The sequence below is a fragment of the Drosophila obscura genome, unplaced genomic scaffold (genome assembly GCF_018151105.1).
Source record: "Drosophila obscura isolate BZ-5 IFL unplaced genomic scaffold, ASM1815110v1 contig_1, whole genome shotgun sequence".
NCBI lineage: Eukaryota > Metazoa > Arthropoda > Insecta > Diptera > Drosophilidae > Drosophila > Drosophila obscura.
The window spans coordinates 5,555,963-5,577,807 of NW_024542679.1; the positions used below are offsets into that span (position 1 = coordinate 5,555,963).

The following is a 21,845-nucleotide window of genomic DNA, read 5'->3' on the forward strand; positions in this document are numbered from 1 at the left end:
GTGCACAGAAAGAACAGAAAGATGTCGCGCAGCTAAAAGAGAGAAAATACGATACGAAATAACGGTAAACAAACAAAACGGCCCGTTGCTTGTTGTTGTTGGGGAGTGTCTGCTTGTGCGTAGGATATAATATACATACATACATGCATACATGCGTACATATTTCTATATGAATTGGGGGTGTGTGTGTGTGTGTGTGTGCTTGCAAAGGCTTTTTCGCCGTTAGCGGCGGAGCTTACAGCATCCATCCCTTGCTTTCGGTGGGGCAGCCACCAACAACATACCATACCACCATATGTATACGTATGTGTGTATGTATGTGTTTGTGTGCGTGCTTCTCCTCTCTCTCGCTCCTGTGCATCACCCACCCCAATAACAATGAAAATGCGATTGCCTGCCATAAAAATGTCTATTAAGCTGTCAAGTTTTGACACTCGTAAAACCATCAAACAAGTCAAACGAACAGGTTTGCAGGAAAATGTGCACGTTGAACGGCTGTCAACGTTTTTCGGTTTATCCTGGCGGCTTTCTACACGCACACACACATACACACAGATAGGCACACCCACCACACACACTCGCTAGGAGGTTGTGTGTTGTGGGCCTTTTCATATTTTTGTCCCGTCCCCAAATGCCGGGGGCCTTATTTATGGGAAATAGCAGGCTGGGACGAACTGTGGCAGGACAGGCAGATTGCTGAAGGGAGGAATGAACTCAATTTACGATTTGAAGTCCAAACTTTTGATGGCAGCAAGGATGCAAGTTTGGGATCTACATATGTACATTTCTGCCCATCTAGGCCCAGATCGGTGGAGTCCATCTGGATCGAGGAGATCCAGAATATATATGAACATACATACATACATATGTAATTTAAACAATTAATTTTAAATTGCCATATGAAGAAAGGTTTTTGGAAGCGACGAAAGCCAAAAAATTAAAATCTTTTTGCGATTGACTGATTGGAAAATAACAAAAATTTTATTTCCTGTAGTCATATTTAATTTCTGAATAATATGTATTTATTGAATGATTAGTTAATGGAGCTAATACTATAAAACCACTAAATTAGTGAACCCATAAATATCGATTTTTAAAGGGATTTTTTTCTGATATTTTGCAGATTTTTTTTATCTTTTGTTCAATGGCTTCTTTCCTGATGAAAAGTTGGCTGCCCTGGGTACGGTGCTGGAGGAAACATGCAATTACGTATGTACATACATATGTATGTGTACAAAACTTCAAGAGAGCCTGGAGCCCAGCTCAAAAGTCTGGCAGAAAAAAAAGGGAACTCCAAAACAAACAAACAAACAAATACAACATGTTGCCTGGGCAACAACTATAAAAACGGAATACGAAAAGTTGTCAGGCACTGAGAGTGGAAAACACCGCATTAAATTTTGGATACGATTGTAAGAAAGATCTGGCAAAATGTTCAGCCGCAAGCTGAGCCGGATGCACCGGCCGCCGGTTGACACCAGCAAATACGACAATGAGCCGTACATGAAGAATCCGCTGCTCAAGTTCCACATCTCGGACGTGCACGAGCGTCGACACTATCAGTTCCTCAAGCAGAAGGCGGCTGACGTCAAGGTGAGAATTGCCCGCCAGCACTGGCCACCCGAGCCGGACATCCGGCCGCTGCCGCAGTCCCATTACGTGGACAATCTGCGGCGCGAGGTGCGCAAGATAATCGTGCCGCCAATGCTGCGCAAGACGGAGGCCAAGATATTGAGTTTCGCCTCGGAACGATTGCGCAACAGATACCCGGAGCTGGTGGACACGTACATGAAGGATGTGCACGAGGAGTACAATCGGCTGATGAAGATCTACAGCATGAAGAACATACTGCGCCATCCCGAGTTCTCCGACGAGGATCCATCCAGCTTTGATCTGCCCCACGCGGACTTTCATTTCAAGCTGCCCGGTCGCACGCCCAACTACAGCGTTTACCTGGAGAACCGCCGCAAGATCGGCCTGAAGCTGCTCATCCTGCAGCTGCCCATGCGCGCCGTGCTGAGCATATCGGTGTCGGATCTGCCAAACGTGGTCTGCATCTTCAAGTACGTAAGCGCCACGGGCGCCCAGCAGCAGCAGATGGGCCTGGGCGGACGCGAAGCGCTCTCGTACAAGTTCTACCGCAAGTACATCCAGAACCAGCTGGACAAGGTGAACACGTTCCTGCGGTGGACCTGGTATCCCAAGCTGGTGATTGTGCTGCGCAAGATGCTGCGCAAGCGGGTGATGTCGCCGGCCCTGTGGAAGCGCGCCTGGAGCGGCCTGGAGGGACTGATGAATCGGGAGCTCAACAACATGAAGATGCGAACGTTCATCGAAATGTTTCGCATCTGCAGAAATCCGCGCACGATGCCCATGTTTCGCCTGTCATTGGAGTGGACAGAGCTCTCGGGCGAACTGGACACGCGGCCCAGCCTGTGGAGCATACTGCGCACCTTTGCTGAGATCGCCACCGAAATCTCGATGGTCGGCTATCGGATGGAGTCGCTGCAGCCGCAGGTGGAGACCCTCACCTCAATGGCGGCGTACGCCAAGGTCAGTGACTACCTCAAGATCGAGATGAACGACAACTCGCTGAAGGATGTCATTGACAAGGTCCAGAAGATTATAATTGCCACATTTGGCGACGTCACCGACTACATTGAGAGCTTTCGAAGCAAATACGATGCCCTGTTCTCGTGGGAGGAGCGCGAAGCGCTCAATCTCTTTCTGGCCGAGCCGCACGCGTTCGAGGAGTACTTTGCCCGCATCGACGTCTACTACGAGTTCATCAATATGCTGCGCAGCGAGCCAGCGACCGAGTTCTTTGTGATGGCCGTCATCCACAATGAGCCGGCCATCCAGGGACTGCGCAACCTGGCCGAGAATCTGATAGCCGAGATCACCGTCATCATTATACGGGAGCACATCAAGGCTGAGGAGGAGATTTGCGAGGAGTTTGAGAAGATTAAATTCCGCGCCCTGGAGATACCCAAGTCCACGGAGGAGCTGCTTGAGAGCGCCGACTACATGATCTATGTGAAGACGGTGAAGCTGGCCGAGCTGACGGATCGCATCCAGTACTGCCTCCAGGTGGGCACCAACATTGTCGAGCTGACTGAAATGTCCAAGTACCACTTCGATTTGACCATCAAGACGATCAACTGGATCAAGGACATCAACGAGATATGCGAGTACAATGCCTCGCAGCAGGAGCAGTTCAAGTTCCTCTTTGAGGAGCATCTGCAGGAGGTGGTGAAGAAGCTGAACGCCGACATTGAGGAAATGCTGCCCAAGCTGGCCATTATCGATGACATGAGCCGGCCGGAGAAGTTCCGTGACAGCTACATCATCCTGCAGAACTTTATCGATCAGCTGAAAACCTTCGATGACTATGTGGCGTGGATCAACAAGGAGGAGAAGCTCTTCAAAGTGGCCCAAACCGAATATCCCACGCTGGAGGTGATCAAGTCCTTTGTCTATCCATTTGCAGAGATAATGAAGTGAGTAATGAACCCATCCGCCCAATGACATGATAATGTTCCACTTTGATATCCACCCACAGATGTTGCATTGACTGGCAGCGCTATTTGAATGTGTGGCAGGATGGACCCTTTGAGTATTTGGAGCCCAAGTTTGTGGAATCGACAACGGACAATTATCTGAAGGAGTTCCAGAAGAACCAGAAATATTATCGCGTCAAGATCAAACAGGATCTCATCGACAATCCCGTGTGCAAATTCAAGGTGGGTGGCAACAAAATTCTTCGCTGTGCACAGGCATCGCTAATTCCTGTCATTCCAGGGTCAAACGGAGGATCCCGATCCAGCGAAGCATCCGGTGCCACTGCGGCTGTGCACTTCGATGATCCAGTCGATCAAGGACTTCACCACCGGCGTCTTTGTGGTGAACATCATGTGCAATCCGGCACTGAGGAAGCGCCACTGGAAGGAAATGTCGGAAATTGCCGGCTTTGATGTCACACCGGATGCGGGCACTACACTGCGGAAGATCCTCAACTCTGGACTGGACAGCATTCTGGATCAGTTCGAGATCATCAGCATCAGTGCCAACAAGGAGCTGCAGCTGTGGAACGCCCTGCAGGCCATGATCAAGGAGTGGGAGAACAAAGTCTTTCCCACGGGCCCGTACAAGGAGACGGGCGTGACGATCCTCAACAGCCTGGACGACATTCAGGCGCTGCTCGACGACCACATCCTCAAGACGCTGACAATGCGCGGCTCGGCGTTCATGAAGCCCTGCGAGGAGGAGGTGCGCGCCTGGTACGAGAAGATAATGCGAGTCAACGAGACGCTCGACCAATGGGGCAAGGTGCAGGCCAACTACCTCTATCTGCTGCCCATTTTCTCATCCAAGGATATCGTCGCCCAGATGCCGGAGGAGGGCCGCCTCTTCACCATTGTGGAGCAGACATACTCCCGCAACATGGGCCTGGTGATGCGCCAGCCGATGGTGATGGAGACGGCGCCCGTAGCCGGACTGCTCGAATCCCTGCAGAAGGCCAACGAACTGCTCGAGGATATATCGACGGGCGTGAGCAATTACCTCGAGAAGAAGCGTCTGTTCTTTCCGCGATTCTTCTTTCTGGCCAACGACGAGATGCTGGAGATCCTCTCGGAGACGAAGGATCCGCTGCGCGTGCTGCCGCATCTCAGCAAATGCTTCGAGGGCATCAACAGCCTGGAGTTTGACCCGAGCAAGAATGTCCTGGCCATGATAAGCAGCGACAAGGAGTACATCGAGTTCATTGAGCCTGTCTCCACGGTGGCGGCCGGCGGCAGTGTCGAAAAGTGGCTCATAGGCGTCGAGGACGAGATGCTGAAGGCGGTGCGCAACCAGAACGAGCTCTCCTTCGGCCACTATCCGAAGGTGAAGCGACACGAGTGGGTGCTGGAGTGGCCCCAGATGGTGGTGCTGGCCATCTCGCAGGTCTACTGGGCCGCCAAAATGCACGGCTGCCTGCGTCGCAGCTTCGGCGCCAATCAGGCCGTAATGGCCAACTTCTTCCAGGAGCTGACCAAGGAGCTGCACGACATTGTGGCCCTCGTGCGGTCGCCCGTAATTAGCAATCTGAACAGGATCACCATCAAGTCCCTGATCGTGATCGATGTGCACGCCAAGGATGTCACCGAGGAGCTGATTCGGCTGAAAATCACCAGCGAATACGACTTCCAGTGGCTCGCCCAGATGCGCTACTACTGGGAGGACGAGAAGACTCTGGTGCGGATCATAAACGCCACCGTGCCGTTTGCCAACGAGTATCTGGGCAACTCGGATCGTCTGGTGATCACCCCACTCACGGATCGCTGCTACCGCACCCTGGTGGGCGCCTATCAGCTGCATCTGAACGGCGCCCCAGAGGGGCCGGCGGGCACCGGCAAGACGGAAACCACCAAGGACCTGGCCAAGGCGCTGGCCGTACAGTGTAAGGTGTTCAACTGCTCCGACGGCCTGGACTACAAGGCGATGGGCAAGTTCTTCAAGGGGCTGGCCTCGTGCGGTGCCTGGGCCTGCTTCGACGAGTTCAATCGCATTGAGCTGGAGGTGCTGTCGGTGGTGGCCCAGCAGATTTTGCTCATCATACAGGCGGTGCGTGCCAATGTCAGCAAATTCATGTTCGAGGGCACCGAGCTGATGCTCAATCCGGCCGTCTACGTCTGCATCACCATGAATCCCGGCTACGCGGGTCGCTCCGAGTTGCCCGACAATCTGAAGGTGCTGTTCCGGTCCGTGGCCATGATGGTGCCCGACTACGCCATGATTGGTGAGATTTCGCTCTACTCGTACGGCTTTGTGGACGCCCGAAAGCTCGCTGTCAAGATTGTGACCACCTATCGGCTGTGCTCGGAGCAGCTGTCCAGCCAGAATCACTACGACTACGGCATGCGGGCGGTGAAGACGGTGCTGTCCGCGTGCGGCAACATCAAGAAACAGTATCCGGACGAGCTGGAGGACATTCTGCTGCTGCGCAGCTTGATTGACGTGAATCTGCCCAAGTTCCTGTCGTTCGATGTGCCGCTCTTCGAGGGCATCATATCGGACATCTTTCCGGGCATCAGTCTGCCGCACATCGACTACAGTCTCTTTGAGACGGAGTTCAAGCGCGTCTGCCTGGAGGAGGTGCTGGAGCCGGCACCATCGTTCCTCACCAAGGTGATCCAGACGTACGAGATGATCATTGTGCGGCACGGCTTCATGCTGGTGGGCGAGCCGCTGGCGGGCAAGTCGAAGACGCTGCAAGTTCTTTCGAAGGTCATGTCTGCGCTGAAAATCAAGGCACCGGGCAAGAGCAGCTACTTCCAGCACGTGCTGATGGGCATCATGAATCCCAAGTCAATCACCATGAACCAGCTGTATGGCTCCTTCGATCCCATATCGTACGAGTGGACCGACGGCCTGGTGGCCAAGATATTCCGCGAGTTTGCCATGACACCCACGCCGGACCGCAAGTGGGTGATCTTCGACGGGCCCGTGGATGCTGTGTGGATTGAGAACATGAACACGGTGCTGGATGACAACAAAAAGCTGTGCCTGACCAGCGGCGAGGTGATTACCATGTCCCACGAAATGTCCATGATATTTGAGGTTATGGATCTGGCGCAGGCCTCGCCGGCCACCGTCTCCCGTTGCGGCATGATCTACATGGAGCCCTCGACACTGGGCTGGCGTGCCTTTGCCAACAGCTGGCTTAAGAAAGCCGATCCCCGCTGGGCCGACGAAGAGGGCGTCGAGTATGTGACGGCTATGCTGCAGTGGCTCCTGCCACAATGCCAGACATTTATCCGCCGCAATTGCAGTCAGTTTGTCCGCTCGGGCGAGTTCAACTGCATGCTGACGACCTTTGACCTGATCGACATGCTGCTGGACGAGGCCATCGAAGAGAACCCAGAGGATTACCAGAAGTACCTCGTTGGCTACTTCCAGGCCGCCATTCTGTTCGCCCTGGTCTGGGGCGTGGGCGGAATTCTGGACACGGCGTCGCGGGACAAATTTGATGCATTTTTGCGAAAGGTATGTAAGGCGTTGACTAACACTGTCCCACAGTGGTTTTTATACCGGAACTCGAAGAGTTGAGGAATATATTCGATTTGTGCGCAAAGTGGGTCGAGTTGATATAGCCAGAGACAATATAACAATAAGATGCGTAACGGTATACGAAATTCAGGCACCCAAATTTTGCAGCTGGTTCCGGGCTCTCTTGAGATTTTGTTCAAAAGCCAGAGAGAGAGAGAGAGAGAGCCGCTCTCTTGCATGCATGCAGCGTAGAGCTGGAAAAACATCGATGTTTGTCACCATCGATGTTTTCGATGTTTTAGGGCGAAGACATCGATTATAATCGATTATCGACATAAAAAATACAAAAATTTGTTTGCGGCTTAAATTTTTAATTGAGATCTGATAGGAAGCTGTTTTTGTTGATTTTAGGTTTTAGCGAGGTCCTTTTTGGGTCGCTTGGGACTAGATATGATGTCTTCTTCGTTATTTCCAACGTCGTCCAATGCAGTTGCCGTTACTGTTTTAAAGAAATTAGTTTAAAATAGTTAATTTGATACTTTTTTACACATTTAAATACATACATATGTATGTATGTAATAAAGTATGCGAAAAAGTGACAATATATACATAGATGTATATGCATGTATACAAATTTATTCGCATACATAATACATATGTGTGCACATTGTACAAAATTAACTGTATTTCATTATACTTACTTTTTACAAACTTGTCCATGGCGCTACTACGATCCACGCCAACACCACAAAAAATGTTATCTATTAAAGTAAGTAGAATAGATTAATTTTTGTAAGCAAATTCGCATAAAATATTCTCTTACCTTATAACGAGTTCTGTCTTTCGGTTGTAAGTGACGATAATCGATGTTTGCAGAAAAAACATCGATGCTGAACATTTTTGAGTAACATCGATACTATCGATGTTACATCGATGTTTTTTCCAGCTCTAATGCAGCGGCAACCGACGACTGTATGTGTGCATCATGTGTGTGAGAAGTGATGTAGAATCTTCTAAGCTTTAGATGTAGATGGCAGATGAGGATGTAAACTGATAAAATATTTACAAATTCCACATAAATCATAAAACTCACTGACGCGTACAAAAGTAGAGTCGCGGCTTCTTTTATATACTAATTAACTGCCGTTCTTTGCAGATCTATGACGGCGAGGAGGCACACCCACCCGAGGCGCTGGGCAAAATGGAGGTGACGCCGCCCGTGGAGGGTCTGATCGTGGAGTATGTGTACGTGTTCAAGCAGCGGGGCACGTGGCGCTACTGGCCGGAGCTGGCCAAGCGCATGGATGTGGAGGAGACCAAGACGGGCGTCATTGTGCCGACGGTGGACACCGCTCGCTATGTGCATCTGCTCAAGATGCACGTGAAGCATAAGAAGCGAATGCTGCTGGTGGGGCCCACGGGCACCGGCAAGAGCGTCTACGTGCAGAATTATCTGATGAACAAGCTGAGCCAGGAGGAGTACGAGACGGGCTTCATCACCTTCACGGTGATGATAACGGCCAACCAGTGCCAGGATCTGCTCATTTCGAAGCTGCAGAAGTGGAAGCGCGGCATCTACGGACCCCCCAAGGGCATGCAGAGCGTCCTCTTTGTCGATGACATGAACATGCCCGTGAAGGAGGTGTACGGGGCACAGCCGCCGCTGGAGCTGCTGCGCCAGTACTTTGACTACGGGCACGTGTATGACCTGAAGGACGCCTCCAAGCTGTACATAAACGATGTCCTGATAATGGCAGCGTGCGGCCTGCCGGGCGGCAGTCGCCAGGACGTCTATGCCCGCTTCCTCAATCACTTCAATGTGTTCTCGCTGAACACGTTCAGCGACGACAGCATGTTCCGCATCTTTCTGAATGTGGCACTGTGCGGCTTGCGGCGCTCCGGCCACGGCCAGGACGTGTTCTTGGTCACCAATCAGATTGTCAGTGCCACACAGAGCATCTACAAGAGCGTCCAGTCCGAGATACGGGCCACGCCGGCCAAGAGCCACTACATCTTCAATCTGCGCGACATCTCGCGCGTCGTCACCGGCTGCACCCTGGTGCGCAAGGAGTCCGTCAACGACAAGAAGGTGCTCGTGCGCGTCTGGTACCACGAGGCCATGCGCGTCTTCTACGACCGCCTGGTGGACGAGACGGATCGCAAGTGGATGTTCGACAAGCTGAACGAGTGCCTAAAGGCCAACTTCAAGGACAAGGTGGAGAACATCTTTGACAGGTACTGCGTCCAGGTGGGCGACGAGCAGGTGTTCAGCATGGAGACGGCCAACAATGTCTTCTTTGGCGTCTACTTTGACGAGGACAGTGTGCCGGACGAGCGGCGCTACGAGGAGGTGCCCAGCGTGGAGGTCTTCCTGAAGGTGGCGCTCGACAGCCTCGATGACTACAACTCGACGCGCCGCTCCAAAATGGACATCACCCTGTTCACGTTCGCGCTGCAGCACCTGAACCGCATCTGCCGCATCATCTCCATCCAGGGGGCGAGCGCTCTGCTCATCGGTCTGGGCGGCTCTGGGCGCCAGTCGCTGACGAAACTGGCCACCAACATGGTGCAGACGTCATTCTTCCAGCCGGAAATCACCAAGAACTACGGGCCCAATGACTGGCACGACGACATCAAGGTGATCCTCAAGGAAGCGGGCGGCATGAACAAGCACACAACCTTCCTGATGACCGAGAACCAGATCAAGATGGAGCTCTTCCTGCAGGACATCGACTGTCTGCTGAACCAGGGCGAGGTGCCCAACATCTTCCCCATCGACGAGAAGCAGGAGGTGCTGGAGATGGTGCGTCTGGCGGCCCAGGGCGGCAATCGAAACATTGACGTGTCGCCGCTGCAGGTGTTCTCGTTCTTCGTGAATCGCTGCAAGCAGAAGCTGCACGTGGTGCTCAGCTTCTCGCCCATCGGCGATGCCCTGCGCACCCGCGTCCGGCTCTATCCGTCGCTGGTGAACTGCTGCACCATCGACTGGTACGACAGCTGGCCGGAGGAGGCGCTGCAGATGATCGCCAAAATGTCGTTGGTGGACGTGAATGTGCCCTCGGAGGAGATCAAAATGGCCATTGTCGACACCTGCCAGTACTTCCACACGACGGCTGCCCGTGCCACGCGCGCCTTCTGCCAGCTGACGGGGCGCCACATCTACCAGACGAACGCCTCCTTCATTGAGCTCATCCGCTCCTTTCAGACGCTCATCGACCTCAAGCAGAGCGAGACCATGTTCGCCAAGATGCGCTACATCGGCGGGCTGGACACGCTGGCCAATGCGGCGGCCGCCATCTCGATTATGCAGCGCGACCTGAACGCACTGCAGCCAAAGTTGGTGGCCCTGGCGGAGGCCTCGCGCAAAATGATGCTCGAAATAAACAAGGAAACGCTGGCGGCCAGTGCTGCAGCCGAGCAGGTGAAACGGGACGAGGAGGTGGCCTCCGTGCAGGCGGTGGCCGCGCAGGTGCTGAAGAACGAGTGCGAAAAGGATCTGGCCAAGGCCATTCCCGTGCTGGAGGATGCCCTGGCTGCCCTGAACACACTGAAGCCCGCCGATATCACGCTGGTCAAGTCGATGAAGAACCCCCCGCTGGTCATTAAGCTGGTGATGGCGGCGGTGTGCGTGATCAAGGGTATTCCGGCGGATCGGGTGCCCGATCCGTCGTCCGGCAAGATGGTGATGGACTTCTGGGGACCCAGCAAGCGGCTGCTGGGCGAGATGAATTTTCTGCCCGCCCTCAAGGAGTTTGACAAGGACAACATTCCGGTGGAGACCATGAAGCGCATCCGCAAGGAGTTTATACCCAACAAGGACTTCGATCCCAAGGTGGTGGCCAAGGCGTCGAGCGCGGCCAAGGGCCTCTGCCAGTGGATCATCGCCATGGACATGTACGACGACGTGGCCAAGGTGGTGGCGCCCAAAAAGGCCAAGCTGGCTGGCGCCGAAAAGGAGTACGCCGACACCATGAGCTTCCTCGCCGAGAAACGGGCCCTGGCCGCCGCGCTCGAGGAAAAGGTGGCTCTGCTCAACATTGAGCTGGACAAGGCCAACGAGGAGATGAAGAAGACCGAGGAGCATGCCGAAAACTGTCGCAACAAGCTGCTGCGTGCCGAGGCCCTCATCGGGGGACTGGGCGGTGAGAAGTCGCGCTGGAACAAGGCGGCCGACGACCTGCAGGATCTGTACGATCATCTGCCTGGCGATGTGCTGCTGTCGTGCGGCATCATTGCCTACCTGTCGGCCGTCAATCTGCAGTCGAGAACGGAGTGCGTGAACGACTGGTTCCAGAAGGTGACGAGCCTGAAGATTCCCTGCTCGAAGAAGTACTCGATCACGGAGGTGCTTGGCCTGGAGGTGACCATACAGAACTGGCAGCTGGACGGGCTGCCCAACGACGAGTTCTCCAGCGAGAATGCCATCATAGTGTCCAGCTCCAGTCGCTACAGCCTCTTCATCGATCCGCAGGGCCAGGCCAACAACTGGCTGAAGAACATGGAGCGCAAGAATCGGCTGAACTGCGTCAAGTTCAATCAGGGCAACTACATGCGCGTCATCGCCGAGGCCATGGAGTACGGCACGCCGGTGATCATTGAGAACGTGCAGGAGGAGCTGGAGGTGCCGCTGGATCCCATACTGATGCACCAGACCTTCGTACAGGGCGGCGTGAAGCACATTAGCCTCGGCGAGGCGGTGGTGCCGCTGTCGCCCAACTTTCGCCTGTATATGACCTGCAATCTGCGCAATCCGCACTTCCTGCCAGAGACCTTCAACAAGGTGACGGTGATCAACTTTGCCCTCACCCAGAACGCACTGATGGACCAGCTGCTGAGCATTGTGGTGGCCAAGGAGCGGCCCGATCTGCAGGAGCTGCGCATCACGCTCACCACAGAGGCGGCGGCCAACAAGGGGGCGCTGCGTGATGCCGAGAACTTGATTCTGAAGACACTGTCCGCCAGCGAGGGCGACATACTCGAGAATGAGGCGGCCATCCAGATTCTGGGCGAATCGAAGGGTCTGTCCAAGGACATCCAGGAGAAGCAGGAGGCGGCCAAGGAGACATCCGCCAAAATAGAGGCCTTCCGGCTCAACTACAAGCCGGTGGCCGTGCACTCCTCCATTCTGTACTACTCGATCACGGACCTGCCCAACATCGATCCCATGTACCAGTTCTCGCTCAACTGGTACATCAACCTGTACATGTACTCGATCGACTCGGCCAACAAGTCAAAGGACCTGCCGCGCCGCATCAAGTTCCTGGTGGATGGATTCACCAAGAATCTCTACAACAACGTCTGTCGCTCCATCTTCGAGAAGGACAAGCTGCTCTTCTCGTTCATACTCACCGCGCGCGTGCTGCTGGGCACGGGCCAGGTGGAGATGCGGCATCTGGCGCATCTGGTGACCAATGCCAAGGAGTCCAGCCACATGCCGCCCAATCCCGATGCCAGCTGGATCACAGAGACCGTCTGGCTGAACGTGCTGCGGCTGGAGGAGCTCAAGGAGCTGCGCGGCATTGTGGATGCGTTCCGAAAGAATCTGCCGGCATGGCAGGCCATCTACGACCATGCCTCGCCGGAGCTGCAGCCGCTGCCGGCGCCGTGGCACGACAAGACGACCGCCTTCGAGAAGATCATTGTGCTGAAGGCCCTGCGTCCGGACTCAGTCTTTCTGGCGGTTCGCAATTTCATTGCCATCACCATCGGGGATCAGTATGTGTCGCCGCCAGAGTTTGACATATCCAAGTCGTACGCCGATTCGACCGCCCTGACTCCACTCGTGTTCATCCTGTCGCCGGGCGCCGATCCGCTCGGCTCCCTGCTGGCATTCGCCGAGAAAATGGGCCAGGAGGAGACCTTTCAGAGCATCTCGCTGGGCCAGGGCCAGGGCCCCATTGCCACGGCCCTCATCAAGAGTGCCCAGGAGATGGGCTACTGGGTGTGCCTGCAGAACTGTCACTTGGCCGCCTCCTGGATGCCCGCCCTGGAGTACATGTGGGAGAACATGGACACCTTCAACACAGTTCGTAAGTGCTGCGGCCAGCCTCTCCTCTCAATCCTCTTTTAAACGTCTCCTTTCTTTGCAGCCAATTTCCGGCTCTGGCTGACTGCCTATCCGACGCCCCAGTTCCCGGTGACCATTCTCCAGAATGGCGTCAAAATGACCAATGAGCCGCCGACTGGCCTCAGGGAGAACCTTATGCGCTCCTACAACTCGGAGCCGATCAACGAGTACGAGTTCTATGCGGGCTGCGCCAAGCAGGATCGCGCCTTCACGCGACTGCTCTACGGCATCTGCTTCTTCCATGCCGTGGTCCAGGAACGGCGCAAATACGGACCACTCGGCTGGAACATTGCCTACGGATTTAACGAGTCTGATCTGCAGATCTCTGTGCTGCAGCTGAGCGTAAGTGTTTGACAGTCACTTTGCATGAGTCCAAAAATGAGGTGCCACTCCACTCCACTTTCCTGCTCCTGCAGATGCTGCTCAACCAATACGAGCACGTGCCGTACGATGCCATCTCGTATCTGACCAGCGAGTGCAACTATGGCGGCCGTGTGACGGACAACTGGGATCGTCGGGCGATCGTCACGATACTGGCGGACTTCTGCAATCCCCAGGTGGTGTCCGACAATCGGTATAAATTTGCCACAGACGACCGCTACATACTGCCGCGCAAGACGGAGCATCGTGAGATGCTGCGCTACCTGGAGGACAACATACCATCGCTGGCGCCTCCCGAGGTGTACGGCCTGCATGCCAACTCGGGCATAACGCGAGATCTGCAGACGACAAAGACGCTGCTGGACTCGATGATTCTGTTGCTGGGCAGCGAGGCGGCGGGCACCGCTGGCGCCGGCGTCAGTGTCGAGCAGATAATTCTGAACACCATTAAACAGATTGAGGGGGATATGCCGGCGGACATGGACATTGAGGCGGCGGCCGAGAAATATCCCGTGGACTATAACGAGTCCATGAACACGGTGGTGGTGCAGGAGATGGAACGCTTCCTCAAGCTGCAGAAGGAGATACGTGCCTCCTGCCGGGACCTGGCCATGGGCATCAAGGGCATCCTTGTCATGACTCCGGATTTGGAGAACGTGATGACGGCCATGAAGTTCAACCGCATACCGCTCAAGTGGATGTCCAAGTCGTATCCCAGCCTCAAGCCGCTGGGCTCCTACGTGCAGGATCTGTACAAGCGCCTCAACTGGCTGTTCCACTGGCACCTGCACGGCAAGCCGCCCACCTTCTGGCTGTCGGGCTTCTTCTTCACCCAGGCCTTTCTCACGGGCGCCATGCAGAACTATGCGCGCAAGTACAAGATCCCCATCGACACGCTGACCTTTGACTACGATGTGCTCAAGGTGGAGACGAAGGCGTCGCCCCCGGACGATGGCGTCTACTGCAACGGGCTGTTCGTGGAGGGTGCACGCTGGGAGTGGGACCACAACATGCTGGTGGAGCAGCATCCCAAGGTGCTGATCTATGCCATGCCCGTCATCTTCTTCCGGCCCGTACTCATTGTGGAGCTGGTGGAGGGAACGCGCTATCGGTGTCCCCTGTACAAGACGGGCGAGCGCAAGGGCACGCTCTCCACGACAGGCCACTCGACGAACTATGTGGTGCCGCTGCTGCTCAATACCCACGCGAAGCCCTCGCACTGGGTCAAGCGGAGCGTGGCCCTTATCTGCCAGACCAACGACTGAGCAGCGAATCAAAAGTATTCTCAATACATGTGTGTGTGTGTGTGTGTGTGGTTTATTAAACATTGTTCCAAATTAATATAATATATAATATATAGGTATGTATGCTTATTCTACGCAAGTACAAATTCACAGCATTGAAAACGCCTTCAAAAACAAACAAAGGAGAGACTACGGTCACTACATCTCGCAGATATCAATCCAACTGCAAATGCGAGCCCCGAAACTTTAAAAGTGCAGCCCACCCACTCGCCCCAATCGCCCCACTCGCGATGGGGAACTATTGTAACTAAAACTTTGGATGGTGTCGCCTATTGCGTGTTGCAGCCCGTGTTTAGGCCGGCATAGGCTTCATCATCAGCATCATCCGAGCTGTTGCCGTCGCGCCCGTACACGGAACTGTCATCGCTGGCTGAACTGCTGGCACTGCTGCTGTTCTCTTCGTGCTGTGGCAACGATCCGGGTGCGGCATCCGCATCCGCATTTGCATTTGCAGCTGCAGCTACACCACCACCACCACCTATACCAAGGCGACGACGTAGGCGACGATTACGAAAGCGTGCCATGACGCTCCCATCCCCCATAAATTGACGAAAAAATAGTTGGAACTGATGGCTGGCATTGTCGTCGCCAACGGTCTCCCAAATGCTGCGTCGAAAGTTCCTATAGAGCGTATCCCGCAGACCCTCCGATTTCGGAATGTGCTGCAACTGAATCGTAAGAAATCTATTCCGAAAAATTACCATTTAGGCTGTGACTCACCTTTCCGGGCGGCGGATCGGACGCATGGGGCGTCCAGATTTTCACATTATGCTCCAGCCCGGAAGTGGCCAGCACTGGCATCCAGGGATGCGGCTCAAGGCAGTTGACCACACCCGCAATGTCGCCCTTCATGTAGTTAACGATGGACTCTGTGTTCCTGTCCCAGAAGAAGATGTGGCCGCAGTCGCTGCCACTGATCACGTACTCGGAACGTGGTCCAAAAAAGTTAACGCCCTTGATGGTGCGATGGTTTCTGTGTGGTGTGCCAGGCGGCAGGAGAACAGGAACAGGAGAACATACCACAATAATCTAGACCAAATGAGCTCGCTCAGAGATGCAACTGTCACTTACACGTGCCCCTCGTAGCAGTGGAGAGTCTCGCCCTCCTTGTAGTTGCGGCTGTCATAGAGAAAGATGCCGGCATCGCTGTAGGAGGCCAGGATTTCGCTTCCACTGTGATTGTACACGGCGCAAGTGACTTGCGTGATCTTTGTCTGGCACAAAACGAAAAGATGACACAAAATGTAAGATGATAAGTCCCTCCCCGTTTGGGGTGTACAATTTGCTCACCTCCCGAACGCCTCGGGGCGTCATCTCGTGGATGGGCTCTGGCAGCTTGCGCTTATCGTAGACACGCAGATTGTCATCAGCGCCGCTGACACAAAACTCGGGCGCAAACGGATGATGGGAGATGCTGAAGAGACGGACGCGGCTCCGTCTCTCGGGCTCGGTGTAGTTGCAGCGCAGCATGGTGTTGGCCGATGTGCTGGTGCGGAGATCAAAGTGCTTGACTGCTCCATCCTCGCCGGCGCTCATCACCTCGTGCTTGGTGTGCGGCACCACAACGAGCTTGTGCACGGCATCGCTGTGCGTGTAGAGTCTCGTGGGCTTAGTGTCACCCCCGGATGGAGGTATGACGGCGCGTCGCACCTGCCCATCGCGACTGGTGGACACAATGTCCAGGCAGCCGGCACTGTCGATGAACTTTGTCTGGAATATGTTCGTGTGGTGGCCAGACTTGAAGCTATGCAGTGGCTTGTTGTTGGCCCAGTCCCAGACAATGATTCGTGTGTCGTCGGAGCCGGAGCAGAGCAGATCCCCGGCCCGATTGAAGTTCAGGCAGTTCACACAGCCGTTGTGTTTGATCATCGTATCCCAGAGCGACATCTGCTCGACGACATGCCTCGATCCGTAGAAGCCACGCCCGAAGCTCTGGGCAGAGGTGTGCCCGCCGCGCCACTCAATCCGATTTATTATATTGTGTTCGCGCTGCATCAGCTCATGGGCCGAGTTCCAGGTGTATGGCGGTTTATCCTTGTACAAGATTTCGTTCACGGCAAAGTCAATGTTCTCCCGGTCGGCCGCATTTGGCTCCGGTTCAATCCAATCGCTGTGTTCAGCCTGGTGCCCCGCCCAAAGGAGAAGCGAGTTAAAAGCGAAGCGAATGGAACTTTCGGTGAACTTACCAGGCCACCATCACTGGAGGTGTTGCTGGTGGAGCTGTCGTAGTGGTTCCAAAAGTCATCCTCCCCGCGACTGTGGTTGGTATCGCCGTCACTTGATGTGTGATCGTCGTCGGGGTTGGGGATTGCCGCCTCTGCGGTTTCCTCGGCCTCTTCATCCACACTGGGAAGCACTGGGGCGACAGCAGACTCACTATCGCTGCTGGTCTCCAATGTGGCCACAAGTTCCACGGTTATGCGGCGATATGAACGTGTGGATGGTATGTTGCGCTGGTTGAATGTGGGCGAAGTGTGAGTGTCATTCGAAGTTCCGGGATTCACTTCAACTTCTGACGGCTCATCATCATCGCTGTCGATTGCCTCACTGGCATTGGCAACAGTATCTGCGGCAAGCACAGCACTGGCTGCCGCCGGAGACAGTACACCCTGCACGAGAGTAATCCCTGTGGCCGCCTCCTCGGGCGGATTCATTGGTTCGTCGTTGCCCTCTGCTGCCTCTCCCTGTGGCAAAATCTGCTTGCTGCTCATTCCTCCCTCTCTGTTGCTATCGACGCCGTTATAATCGTTGTTGCTTGTGTTGGTGCTGCTGTAGTTGTCGGTTCCTATTTCAGTCTCGCTTACGACTGCAGTTTTCTCTTCGCTGCTTTTTGCCCAAACCCAAACAAAAATCAATCAAGAACTACGCACTTGTTGGAGGGTCGTGTACTTACACAGCTGGTGCTGCGGCGGAGTCCACGTCCATGGTGGCATCTCCTGCAACGGAGCGGCTGCTGGAGCTTTCATCTTCGTCGCCTGAATCTTGACGCTTCTGGCGCTTGCGCGCGGATGCCGCTTCGGCATTACTATCCTCATCAGGATCCATCCTGCAACCTCACAATGGTGTCAATTGTTCGCTGTAACAAGTGCACCTGCTTCCGCTTGACGATTCTTTGCGATTTTCCTTTTATCAAGTGTACGCAGTGCAGTAGTTGTTTATGTCCAAAATGAAGGCAGTGATGGCAAACCAAACAAATATTCAGGGCTGCGTCTTCAATCGTTTGGGCGCGATTATTCGATACCCTTGATGCACTATCGATTTCTCTGGCTACAAATCACGGCACCGATACGAGTCGTGCTTTCCGTGTTTTTAAAATTTTGTAAATCTTCAAATTTTTTCCTGAAAGCCGCACTTGACACTTTAATAACCGGACATGTTGTTCCTAATTTTAAAATTTCGTAACGTTTGCGTAAACAAAACAAAAAAATTGAAATTAAATTTAACAATCCAAAGGGAATTATTTTTGCTGGGTTCATAAAATTCCCGAGACGACACGACTCAAAACATTTTTCTTTTGAGAAATGTTTCCCAAAGCCCCCTGGTTTTGACATAATATTTGTTACATGTTCGTTACAAGGCTGAAAATTAAGAGTGCCGTTAGGTATCTGAGCGCTGAAATGTTTTCCGTTTATTTATTAAATTCAAGAAATATTGTTTGATTCTCTTAGGTTATTCTATGCATGCTCTGAGCGTAACTCCGACTTGGTTATGGACTCTTTGGCTTGAGAGCTTGCCAATGCTGGGGGGATGGTGGTTCGGGGCTGGAGCTTGAGTTCGGCTTCAGTTGCTTTATACGCATATCAATTTAACGCTGTGGCCACGACGACGACGACGACGAGTTTTGTTGTTCAGTTAAATGCGGAAAGGCGACGAAGGCGGTACAAAGTTTGACGACGGCGCGTGCGTGGCAGCCAGTTAAAGCGAAACAGAACCAAAATAAAATTAAACAAAATAAAATAAAACATAAGCATCAGGCAATAAAAAATCGTACGTGTACCAGCAACTCAAATCGAAGACACTGAGGCGTAGTGGAGTAGTGGAGTGGCTCCACTTGTTGTGCTTTCCATTAACGAATATCTTGTGCGACGACTTCGAATTCGCCCAGCCCAATGCAGTGTTGGGGTTTCTCTCTCTCACACTGCAGTGTGTGTGTGTGTGTTTACGTGCTAATTGGCTTTCCACTTCCTCTCCCTCTCGTCAGGCTGCACATGCGCAACACAGCCAACATAAACATAACGTTCGATACCCTATACCGCCGAATCTGCCCAACTTCCTGTATATTATATATACATATGTACATACGTGCGTAGTTGAATCTTCTGTTGGGTTGTTTGCTCTGCTCTGATGTTTTCCTCTCGATTTCGTTGATATTCGTATTCTGATTCCGTTTTCACATGTTCCGCGGCTTCTTTTATATGGGTTCAACGCGTGATGAACGCCCGATTCCGGTTTGGTCGAGCCTCGAGGCTAAACAAAAAACAAATTAATATGCAAAACTTTAGTGGCAACGAAAAATGAGAAGAAATAAAACGCCGGAAAGTGAAACCATTTAAGACTTGCTTGCTTTTCCACCCAATTTCCACTCTAGCAAAAACCTAAGTGCACATTCATGCCATTTCTTATCAAAACATCGAAGTAAAGTTGTTTACCCACGAAACCAAAGCGAACCAGATAGCAAACTTCACAGCCAGTCGTAGCTCTGGGCGGAATAACTTGCTTGGGATGTAGTTTGGCGAATGAATGATTGTGATTCGTCAGCTTCTTTAGTTGGTCATTGCGTTGCCGTTCTGTACGATGCCGTTCTGTACGATGCACCTTGTCACCGCCGCCGGTCGCCAGCTATTTAAGGGCCTTCGGGCGAAAGTTGAGAATCAGGTTCGACAACCCACACAAATGCCGGTTCAGCGAATTTGGTTCACGTATTCCCTCTGGGATGGTTGCTGAAATGACTTTGTAACTGTATGGAATGAATACCAGTATTCCAGAGCGTCAGAAACAAAGACAAGTCTTTGATTACATTCTGAGTGCATGGCAATTGTGGCATTGGCATGACTCACAATTTCAGTGATTTCCTCTCCCAAGAATTCTTTTGCCTTTCACTTTTCAGCATGCCCTCCACGAGTGCAGGGGGGCGGCCCGTTCAATTAAAGTCCGTAATTGAACGGAATTGGAATTATGAAAATGTATCACATTGTCGCTACAATGTGGCGCTTGACCACGCAAAACATTCAATTCGATTCTCATGTCTCTTCCCATAGATGCGAGCCGTGCGCCAGAGAGAGGTATGGGGGGAAGCACCGCAGCTGTTGCTGCTCCTGCTGTTGGCATCCGTTTCGTGCACATTATGGGCTTCAGTGACCGCCAGGACGGGTGAGTCTGACCGCAAAAAGGGGTTGTTGTTGTTGTTGCCAACATTGTTGGATCTCAATCTCACCTGCAGGTCCCTCGCACGACAAGGTGGTGGTTTGCTACATATCCACATGGGCCGTGTACCGGCCCGAGCAGGGTGCCTATGCCATCGACAACTTTGATCCCAACTTGTGCACCCATGTGGTGTATGCCTTTGCCGGCCTGGACATTACGCAGGCGTCCATCAAATCGCTTGGTAAGGGGAGCTCAAGCACAAGCACAAGCACGTTCACGTTCGCTTGGTTTATTGCCGTATGCTAATTTCAGATCCGTGGCAGGACCTGAAGGAGCAGTACGGCAAGGGTGGCTACGAGCAGCTGACGGGCCTGAAGCGCAGCCATCCACATCTGAAGGTCTCCCTGGCCATTGGCGGCTGGAACGAGGGCTCGGCCAACTACTCCAGCCTGGTGGCCAACAATTACCTGCGCGAACGCTTCGTCAAGCAGGTGTCGAGCTTTGTGCGCAAATACAACTTTGACGGCCTCGATTTGGACTGGGAGTATCCCACGCAGCGTGGTGGCAAGCCAAGCGATCGCGAGAACTTTGTCGCTCTCACCAAGGAGCTGCGTGAGGAGTTCGACAACCATGGCCTGCTGCTCACTTCGGCCATTGGAGCGGCTAAAAAGGTGATTGACGAGGCTTACGATGTGCGACAAATATCGCGGTATCTGGACTACCTGCACATCATGTGCTACGACTACCACGGCAGCTGGGATCAGCGGGTGGGCTACAATTCTCCACTCGCTGCCCCCGCCGAGGATCCGCTCAGTGTGGTAAAAATCCTGCTAGAAAATAATCCAGCTCAAGATTTTAATTTTGCATGAAATATTTCAGAAATACACCATTGACTATCTGCTGAAGCTGGGCGCCCCGCCATCGAAGCTGGTACTGGGCCTGCCATTCTATGGCCGCACCTTCAAGACGGTGTCCGAGGGCAGTCTCAACGATGCCAGCGATGGTGTCGGCTTCCGAGGACCGTACACGCGCGAGGATGGCTTTCTGGGGTACAATGAAATCTGCAACATACTGAGCAACAAGACATCGGGCTGGACCAAGCAGTGGGACCCACAGACCAGCCAGGTGCTGGCCCGCTCCGAGCGCAATGTCTTCACGCAAGATGTGAGCGTTGTGACGTTCGACAGCTCGCGTTCCATCGCCAACAAGGTGCTGTATGCCATGTCCAAGCGTCTGGCTGGCGTCATGGTCTGGTCGGTGGACACGGATGACTTCCTTGGCAACTGTGAGCTGGATGTTGATACCTTTGAAGACTTCAAGGTGGTTAGCTCGGCCCCCCGGCGCCTCAGTCAGAGCTATCCCCTGCTGCGTACCATCAACGAGGCCACAGTGCTGGCACTGGAACAGCTGGCCGTACCGGAGCCGGTGCCAGATGATTCAGAGAACGAGATCCCTCACGGAAGCATTGCGGATCGCAAGAACGCAGCCGCCTCTCTTGTTAGCCTCAGTCTGACTGCCACGGCTCTCTTTATGCTGCTGCACAACAGTCTGGCCCATTGACAGAACGGCGCAGTGGAGCCATAGTCGTAGTAATCCCAGTTGTACTGAACAATGTTTACGTAGTCATTAAATTCCAAATTGTAATTTTAATTAAATACGCCTTTGATTTTAACGATCCTCCAGTCCGCTTGATCGAT

The 21,845-nt window shown here is 53.4% G+C and overlaps 3 protein-coding genes and 1 long non-coding RNA gene across 6 annotated transcripts; 2 read left to right on the forward strand and 2 right to left on the reverse strand.

The window, feature by feature from the left end:
* Positions 1–1,303: 1,303 nt before the first annotated feature.
* LOC111067469 (dynein heavy chain 12, axonemal) lies at positions 1,304–14,840 on the forward strand. The gene is made up of 6 exons (XM_022356527.2): positions 1,304–3,500; positions 3,563–3,743; positions 3,802–7,029; positions 8,189–13,061; positions 13,122–13,441; positions 13,516–14,840. The coding sequence occupies exons 1-6, from the start codon at positions 1,432–1,434 to the stop codon at positions 14,743–14,745; spliced, it is 11,901 nt and encodes a 3,966-aa protein (XP_022212219.2). The 5' UTR covers positions 1,304–1,431; the 3' UTR covers positions 14,746–14,840.
* Positions 7,310–7,972, reverse strand: LOC121404773. Its single transcript, XR_005968204.1, has 3 exons — positions 7,856–7,972; positions 7,734–7,793; positions 7,310–7,531 (listed from the first exon to the last, which is right to left on the reverse strand). It is a non-coding gene; the product is annotated as an uncharacterized LOC121404773 (long non-coding RNA).
* LOC111067473 (DDB1- and CUL4-associated factor 8) lies at positions 14,789–18,287 on the reverse strand. Of its 2 annotated transcripts, none has more exons than XM_022356536.2 (6): positions 17,678–18,287; positions 16,971–17,610; positions 16,075–16,905; positions 15,856–15,998; positions 15,505–15,757; positions 14,789–15,446 (listed from the first exon to the last, which is right to left on the reverse strand). In XM_022356536.2, exons 1-6 carry the CDS (start codon positions 17,827–17,829, stop codon positions 15,054–15,056), a joined length of 2,412 nt encoding a protein of 803 aa, XP_022212228.2. In that variant the 5' UTR covers positions 17,830–18,287; the 3' UTR covers positions 14,789–15,053. The 2 variants fall into 2 exon arrangements, with proteins under 2 accessions (XP_022212228.2, XP_022212229.2); XM_022356537.2 differs by having other exon boundaries at positions 16,971–17,607; positions 17,678–18,286.
* A 343-nt stretch (positions 18,288–18,630) lies between these two features.
* On the forward strand, positions 18,631–21,830 carry LOC111067475 (probable chitinase 2). 2 transcript variants are annotated; one of them, XM_022356541.2, is made up of 5 exons: positions 18,631–18,771; positions 20,043–20,154; positions 20,225–20,389; positions 20,461–20,966; positions 21,028–21,830. In XM_022356541.2, the coding sequence occupies exons 2-5, from the start codon at positions 20,043–20,045 to the stop codon at positions 21,706–21,708; spliced, it is 1,464 nt and encodes a 487-aa protein (XP_022212233.1). In that variant the 5' UTR covers positions 18,631–18,771; the 3' UTR covers positions 21,709–21,830. The 2 variants fall into 2 exon arrangements, with proteins under 2 accessions (XP_022212233.1, XP_022212232.1); XM_022356540.2 differs by lacking the exon at positions 18,631–18,771 and adding an exon at positions 19,586–19,659.
* Positions 21,831–21,845: the final 15 nt, after the last annotated feature.